The 8,527-nt window shown below is 44.6% G+C and overlaps 1 protein-coding gene across 1 annotated transcript; it reads left to right on the top strand.

Moving 5' to 3' along the window:
- Positions 1 to 343: 343 nt before the first annotated feature.
- TOB1 (transducer of ERBB2, 1) lies at positions 344 to 6,722 on the top strand. Its single transcript, XM_080680473.1, has 2 exons — positions 344 to 917; positions 2,664 to 6,722. The coding sequence occupies exon 2, from the start codon at positions 2,810 to 2,812 to the stop codon at positions 3,839 to 3,841; it is 1,032 nt and encodes a 343-aa protein (XP_080536599.1). The 5' UTR covers positions 344 to 917; positions 2,664 to 2,809; the 3' UTR covers positions 3,842 to 6,722.
- Positions 6,723 to 8,527: the final 1,805 nt, after the last annotated feature.

Below are 8,527 nucleotides of genomic sequence, written 5' to 3'. Positions count from 1 at the left end.
ATTTAATCAATCGGGTGCACGAGTCCCCGTCACAGTTCGCCCTTTCTCTAGGCTCTCCCGGGTGCACTGGAGGCCGACCTGGTAGCTTGTCCACGAGTGGGATTTTCCTCGCCACAGTCCCACTCGGGTAGGGTCACTTTCTGTAAACTCTCCCCTCCCTCTCGGGCCTTGGACTCCCCTCCCCGATCTCCTCGCAGCTTCGCCACCTGCTTCGCTCCCCTCCCCCTCCTCCCTTGCGCTCTCCGCCTAAACCCAGAGTCAGCCGCCTCACCCCACCTGTTACCCTTACTGGCACGTCTCTCCTCCAATCCCTTTCCAATTTTTGTGTTAATCCCGCCCACAGAGCTCCATATCGTCGGTTCATTGGCCACCCTGGAGCCCGAGAGGTGAGGCCTTGGCCACCCTGGCCCTCCGCTGCCCGTCAGGACCAGAGGCGGGACCTGGCCAATGGCATCGGGGGGCCGGGCAGGGGCGGAGCCAGCGGCGAGGGTCCGGCGAGGAAGCGGGAGGGCGGGGATTGGTTACACCGCCCCGAGCAGTGTGACGCCAATGGGCGCGCGCGCACCCCGAAGGGAGGGGATGGGGGCGGGGAAGTGGCTATAAAATGAGAGGTGGGGGCGCGCGCCGCGGCAGAAGGAGCCAAGCTCTGGCCCGGCGCGGAGTGGGTGCATTGCGAGGACGCTGGGCCGGGCACCGGGCTGTGTGGAGAAGTGAGCGCGCTCGCTTGACCCCGTCCTCGCCACCCCGAGTCCGAGGGCCGACCTCCCGAGGCCAGCACCAGGGCCCTTGCCCTCCGCGCCCTCCGCCGGCCACGTCGTCGTGCCCTCAGCCAGCTCGCCGCTGCGGAGCCTCCCGCGCCCCCGCCCTGCTGCCCCTTCTCCCCCGCCCAGCGGTCGGGTCTGCAGTGGAAGCAGCCCGTAAGTATCTAGGGGCGGCGGGCGGGGTCCAGAGGGGGAGGGGTGCAGCGGCGTCGGGCTCCTGGCTCTCGGGGGCTCGGGGACGGTGGCGTCGCGGCCCCGGCGCGGAGGGGAGCGGCTCCAGACATCCGGCTCCTGGCAGCTCCAAAGGGCCCCGGAGCCGGAGGCGGGGCCGGCCGGCGCGTCGGGCTCAGCCTGGGCCGGGTGACCAGGGAAGGGGGAGGCCTGAGGCGAGCAGACGGGACTCGGGGGTTGGGGCGCCCGGAGGGATCTGCGGGCTCGAGGGGAACGCTGGGGTCCTCGGGGCCTGTGGCCACCGCGGCCGAAGATGGTGCTGGGGAGCCGGTGCTCCCCAGGCTCTGGCTGGGTCCCAGGAGGCTCGGGGCTGGGGGCGGAGAGCGGCGGGTCCGGTTACGCGGGGGGAGGGGAGCAGCTGACCCGGAGCGGCCGGCGCCCCGACCTGCCCCGGTGCCCGGCCCCAAGTGGCTGCTTTTCCTTTGCTCGTGGCCGTCCTCCCCCACCCCTTCCTCCGAGGAGACTTGTACTGTCTTCCTCCTCCCCATCCTCCTCCTCCTCCTCCCTCTTGCCGCTGCTGGGTTCCGAGGGCTGTGAGCAGAAATCTAATGAGACCCAACTGGCTGTTTATGTAATTCTTCACACTCCAGTCTTCAGGCGTTCCTCTAAAACTACCTTCCGCCGAGCCTGAATTTCGCTTGTCTACACCTTCAAACAATTAGGCGTAATCAGCTGCCTTCGCCGGCACCCAGGCTTTTGGCGTGGAAAGTGTGTGTAGTTTGGGGGCAGCCAGAGAGTCTTTTCCCTTTGTCACCACGAATTTGGTAACTGGAACAGATGGGTGAATACCGGCTTGATTTTTAAATGTCCTTTTAAATCAACCTCAGTGTACAAATAGATCTCCTTTGCAAATATCGTCTGTTTGCCCTTGATCTTTCCTTATCCCCACCCAGTGCTGATCCAGCAAACGTTTAAAGGTCGACCTTATCGTGCAGGACTCTCCAGCTGTTCTCTTATTGTGAGGGAGGGAGGTGGTTTTGAAAATCAGAATAAAACTCAGAAACCCTGCCCATTAAACAGGTTAATAAACAGTTTTGAAACGAATTGTTGCTTTTGTTATATTTGCTGTCGAAGTGGTATTTTCAGATTTAGAAAGATATATATGGCAAAGAAAAAGCACAAAGAGGCTCAATTTTGTGCCCTTTAGTATACGTAAGACCTCAACTGTATAGGATAATTTGGTTTGAAGCATTCACTAAAATGGCAATTCGTTTAGTATATAGTAACTTTAATTTTAGCATAATGTACTTTGGAAATTAAAATAATCTTCCAAACTTCTCAAATTTCTAAATTTTTTTTATATATATATATGGAGGTAGGTGGATGGGTATTCTGAGCATGGTTTTTAGCAAACATTCTTGTGAGAATTGAGAGAAGAAAAAAAAGGAATACACTACATATTCTGGACATATTTTTATTCTTAGAACTCTATTCAGAAACAATTATAGGGTTAAAATATTGTTTTAACTAAATCCTGTTTTCCCACGATATTTTGAACTTTAATAAACAATTTCTGCTGTATATGCCTGTATTTTGTGCTGATTATATTTTTCCGACTTTCTATCCTGTTAGACTTTTTCAAAAGTGGAATTATTCCGGGGTGAAAACAGGCTGTGGGACTTAACATTTAGCTCATTTGTACATGTTTGCTTTTGTTTTGTTTTCTTTAAGGAACAAGACCTCTCAAGGTGAAGCATAACCTACTATACCAGCACTTTGAATGAAAATTGGTTTCTCTGCCACAAACTGAACACTTTTTTCCCCGGTGTGTGTGGGGGGAAGTTGAAACACAAATCTAACTTTGTGGCATAGCAGCTATGCAGCTTGAAATCCAAGTAGCACTAAATTTTATTATCTCATATTTGTACAATAAGCTTCCCAGGAGACGTGTCAACATTTTTGGTGAAGAGCTTGAAAGACTTCTTAAGAAGAAATATGAAGGGCACTGGTATCCTGAAAAGCCATACAAAGGATCAGGGTTTAGATGTATACACATAGGGGAGAAAGTGGACCCCGTGATTGAACAAGCATCCAAAGAGAGTGGTTTGGACATTGACGATGTTCGTGGCAATTTGCCACAGGATCTTAGTGTTTGGATCGACCCATTTGAGGTTTCCTACCAAATTGGTGAAAAGGGACCAGTGAAGGTGCTCTATGTGGATGACAATAATGAAAATGGATGTGAGTTGGATAAAGAGATCAAAAACAGCTTTAACCCAGAGGCCCAGGTTTTTATGCCCATAAGTGACCCAGCCTCGTCAGTGTCCAGCTCTCCATCACCTCCCTTTGGTCACTCTGCTGCTGTAAGCCCTACTTTCATGCCCCGGTCCACTCAGCCTTTAACCTTTACCACTGCCACTTTTGCTGCCACCAAGTTCGGCTCTACCAAGATGAAGAATAGTGGCCGAAGCAACAAGGTTGCACGTACTTCTCCTATCAACCTTGGCTTGAATGTGAATGACCTCTTGAAGCAGAAAGCCATCTCTTCCTCAATGCACTCTCTGTACGGGCTTGGCCTGGGGAGCCAGCAGCCACAGCAACAGCAGCCATCGCAGCCGCCACCACCACCACCACCACAGCAGCAGCAGCAACAGCAGAAAACCTCTGCTCTTTCTCCTAATGCCAAGGAATTTATTTTTCCTAATATGCAGGGTCAAGGTAGTAGTACCAATGGAATGTTCCCAGGTGACAGCCCCCTTAACCTCAGTCCTCTTCAGTACAGTAATGCCTTTGATGTGTTTGCGGCCTATGGAGGCCTCAACGAGAAGTCTTTTGTAGATGGCTTGAATTTTAGCTTAAATAACATGCAGTATTCTAACCAGCAATTCCAGCCAGTTATGGCTAACTAAAAAAAGAAAAAAAGAAGTCGTAAAAGTTAAAAGTACAAGTTAAAATGCTTGGGCCCGAGGAGGATTTTTTTTCACCTCCTTGAGATTTTTTTTTTAAGCGTATAGTACAGATACATTCAAGCTTGGTTACAGAAATAAAACATGCGTCATTTTTCATTTGCCAACCAAGCACAAAGTTATTTTATACTGACTGTATATTTTAAAGTATACTCTCAGATATGGCCTCTTACAGTATTTAAGATATAGCAAGGACATGGCTGATTTTTTTCTTTTTATAAAAAATTGGCACTAATAAGTGGGTTTATTGGTCTTTTCTAATTGTATAATTTAATTTAGTACAAAGTTTGTAAAATATCAGAGGATATATATATATTGTTTCTACGACATGGTATTGCATTTATATCTTTTTACTACAGTGATCTGTGACAGCAGCAGCTTCATGTTGTATTTTTTTTACTGAAATTGTAAAATATCCATCTTAAAGACATCAACTATTCTAAAAATTGTGTACAGGATATTCCTTTAGTGGTGGAATTAAAATGTACGAATATTTGCTTTTTCAAAAAATGTATTTTCTGTTAAAGGTTTAAAGATTTTTGCTATATATTATGGAAGAAAATGTAATCGTAAATATTAATTTTGTACCTATATTGTGCAATACTTGAAAAAATGGTATAAAAGTATTTTGAGTCAGTGTCTTACATGTTAAGAGGGACTGAAATAGTTTATATTAAGTTTGTATTAAAATTCTTTAAAATTAAAAATGCTTTTTGTGGTCTTTTAAACCTTTGCCAAAGATCTATCTCTGGAGTTAATGACATTATAAATGCTAATGATGCAGAAAGGTCTGGCTCATTGAATCACAAAGGAATAATGGAAAGCAGTTGCTCTACTAGTGCGGCAGATAGTAGTTTGCTACATAAAAAGTTGTCCTATCGAAACTGAAACTCCGTGGCCTGACCAGTGCTTGGGACCGACTTATTTTTTGGCACCTCTCTCCAGTCCATGTCTGTCTCCCCTTGCTAGGGATGGTATGCTAAAGCTAGTCACAGCAAGCTTTAAAATGTGTCATGCTGACATGGAAGGTGATAAAATGAAATTCTCTCATAATCTGAGAGGATTTATTTGAAATGTATATGGAGAGAGACCATTGGATCAGTTTTCTGTTTCTGTATAGGAGATGAACAGCTCATAAAACTTGCTTGGACAAAGCAGCTGACCTAACTTGGCAAAGATTTAGGTCTGTTTACTAATCCGTTTACTTAAAGCTCAGTCATTGTATGAAATCGGAGAGTTTATGATCTAACTCTATTCAAGATTGGACGGACAGGTTGCTAAATATTAGCATTTGTGTGCATTTTCCCAGCATATTTTTATTTTTTTTATGGCAAATTGGATAGCCAACCTGCTGGTTTGGGATTTTTTAATGGTTAGCCATTGATAATGTGTGTCAAATTGTAGTGGCTTGTTAAGGATGGAGTTTTTAAAAAACTGATGACCTGGGAGGGACACTATTTAAATGAGTCGTTTAACTGTTTCATTGTCCACTGATACAGTGTTGACATAGTATTGGTGACAAAATTGTCCTGAATGGGAAGAAAAAATAACATTCTCTGTGCTTTTATACTAAGAAACCAGCACTGCCTGGGTTACTAGTGAAATAAATTTGGTGTCAAATGAGTTTTTGGACGTCAGTCTACAAAAGCCTTTTGTCTGTTACCCAAGCAGTTTAGAGCAATAAAATGTTTTAAGGAGACAAGCACTGAAAATAACAGAGCTAAGCTTTTTTTGTCAGCTCCATGGTGAGGCCTTTGTCCTTCCGGGGACAGAATGAGGCTGCGAAGAAGTATTGGGATAGTGCGTGGACGCGGCAGATCTGGTCTGCCAGCACTCTCAATTATGTGCTTTTGTGGCCACATCACAAAGTTTGAATAGCTGTAAGAACAATCAGTAATGGTTTTAAGCACTGTTTTCTGCTAGAGACATTTGGTTGACGTTATCATAGGCTTAACTTGGAAGAAAACTGCCTTTTTATAAATGAAGAAAGGCTCAGTTAACATACTTTTTCCTGAAAACTAGAATAATCTGGTCACTAGATACGCAATGGAATTTGTAACAACCTGGAACACGAATATATAGATTTTAACTAATAGTTCTTAATGTAAGTAAGTATATCAGATCTTAGGAGTGTGTGTATTGACAAAAAAAAATCTTCGGGAAATTGCACCCTGGCTGATGTGGCTTGGTTGGTTGGAGAGTTGTCCCCATTCACCGAAAGGTTTTGGGTTCGATTCCCATCAGGGCACACGCCCAGGTTGCGGGATCGATCAATGTTTCTCTCTTCCTCCCTTACTCTCTCTTTTAAAATCAATAAAAACATGTCCTTGGGTGAGGATTTAAAAAAAAAATCTTAGGGAAATTTCATATTGGTACATATGTTCACTTGGCACTTGAAAAAGACTAAATTTTATCTTGATTGGTTTTAAGAAAACAATCATTTGATTTGAGTTTGAGGACTTCATGCTTTTTTTCTAACACACCTTAGAAAAACTCACATCTTAGTCCCCAATCTTTTTTTCCCCAGGTGCCGTCACATTGTTGACCCTCTGTGGAGACTGCTTTGGTTGGCAAGTTGAGTTACATCTTATTAGGTCTTTCCTATCTTTTTTTACTTCAATAACTAGATACTGCCGAAACCGGTTTGGCTCAGTGGATAGAGCGTCGGCCTGCGGACTGAAGGGTCCCGGGTTCGATTCCGGTCAAGGGCATGTACCTTGGTTGCAGGCACATCCCCAGTGGGGGGTGTGCAGGAGGCAGCTGATCGATGTTTCTCTCTCATCGATGTTTCTAGCTCTCTGTCCCTCTCCCTTCCTCTCTGTAAAATATCAATAAAATATATTAAAAAAAAATAACTAGATACTGTAGCAGCTTTGGAAAGGCCTTATCCTGGTGTCCAAAATACTGCCTTACAGATGCATGGCTCATGGATGAGTGAAGAAGATGGTACTAAAAAGTAGCCCTGGGTTTAGAAGATTCCTTTACTGCCCGTCTTTTCTACCTAAAATCATGTGTATTGTTCATTCCTCTTTGGATAACTTGAACTTCTATTAGATGGCAAATGTAGCCCTTCAGTCAAAATGCCCCTTAAAGATAGTGACAGTATTGACATTGCTGCTTAGCTTTGAAGGTAAAGCTAAAGGTGCCCTGATTTTTAAATAGTTGTCTAGTGTGTGTGAGTGTTCATTCTCAAATAGGTGTCTTATGTACTGGCACTTGGAGAGACATATTAATCTAGCAAATCTTGAGGATTTAGGTTATTTTAAAATGTGACTAGCATAGAAAAAAGTATCTCTCTGGACATATGTAAGCTAATGAAGTAGAATGCTGCTTGGAGAATTTCCTCCACACCCTTTCCCTACACCAGTGGTCGGCAAACTCATTAGTCAACAGAGCTGCAAACTGCGGCGGCTCGCGAGCCGTAGTTTGCCAGCCACTGCCCTACACATACAGAAAAGAGCGTTGGCATGGCACATCAACGATACATCCTCACTTGACTGGAATGCATGCTTTTATCAGAAGCAGGATAACAACAAGATCCGTTCAGAAAACAGCTTTATTTTTAAAAAATATGTTTTCATTAATTTCAGAGAGGAAGAGTGAGGGAGAGAGAGGGAGAAACATCAATGATGAGAAACACCATCAATCGTCTGCCTCCTGCTCGCCCTCTACTGGGGATCGAGCCCGCAACCCGGGCGTGTGCCATTCACGTAGTACGCACTCCATGTGCCATGTTACATTTCTAACCTAGTGTGCAGAAGCAGGGCTGACTTGAACTCAAACTCAGATAGTCTGGTTCCAGAGTTCATGTTCTTAAACTCTTTGCTTTGTTCCCTCCGGTTAATTGCTATTCTAATTTGAAGTCAGTGGAATAAAGACGGTTTTTGATGTGTTAACCAAATGACTTGCAGAATCTCCACAAGAGTTAATGAGTCTGGTGGAAGGCGCTTATCCATGCTCAGTAGTCATGATGTTTTGAGAGAGATATTTCATATCTCTGGTGGTCATAAACTGTAATCACAGGCCATCTGGAGGTATTTTTAGAAATCATTAACAATGCTTATTGATTTTCTTAATTCAATTGTGTACATTCTCTCATTTTTATAACCACAGGATGACTCCCTCAGACTAAGGCCTGCAGATTTAATGGCTCTATCACTTCTAAGTAAAATTGTCTACATTAGACCTGTAGCTATGTTTACATACATTCCTTACCTGTGTTTATCAATAAACACAATAAGGAAAGGCTATGTAAGTTACCAAAATAGTTTTCAACAGTGTGCTTTTAGTACTTACGGTTTATTTTAAGTTACTTTAAAAAACTATCTTAAGCCCAGCCGGTGTGGTTAAGTGTAGAGTGTCAACCCATGAGCCAGGAGGTACCGGTTTGATTCCTGGTCAGGGCACATGCCCTGGTTGCAGGCTGGATCCCCAGTAGGGGATGGGCAGGAGGCAGCCAATCTGTGATTCTCTCACATCATTGATGTTTCCCTCTTTCTCTCTCTCCCTCTCCCTTCCTTTATCTGAAATCAATTAAAACATTTTTAAAAAGGATTATCTTAAGACACACCTTTGTAATTATATATGTACAGATGTTGTACTAAATTGTCTTTTTGCTTTTATTTTAAA

This window comes from Plecotus auritus, assembly GCF_963455305.1.
Source record: "Plecotus auritus genome assembly, chromosome: 7".
In the NCBI taxonomy this organism is placed as follows: Eukaryota; Metazoa; Chordata; class Mammalia; order Chiroptera; family Vespertilionidae; genus Plecotus; species Plecotus auritus.
Note: the sequence above shows the minus strand (reverse complement) of the source record. Positions and strands in the feature narration are given on the sequence as shown.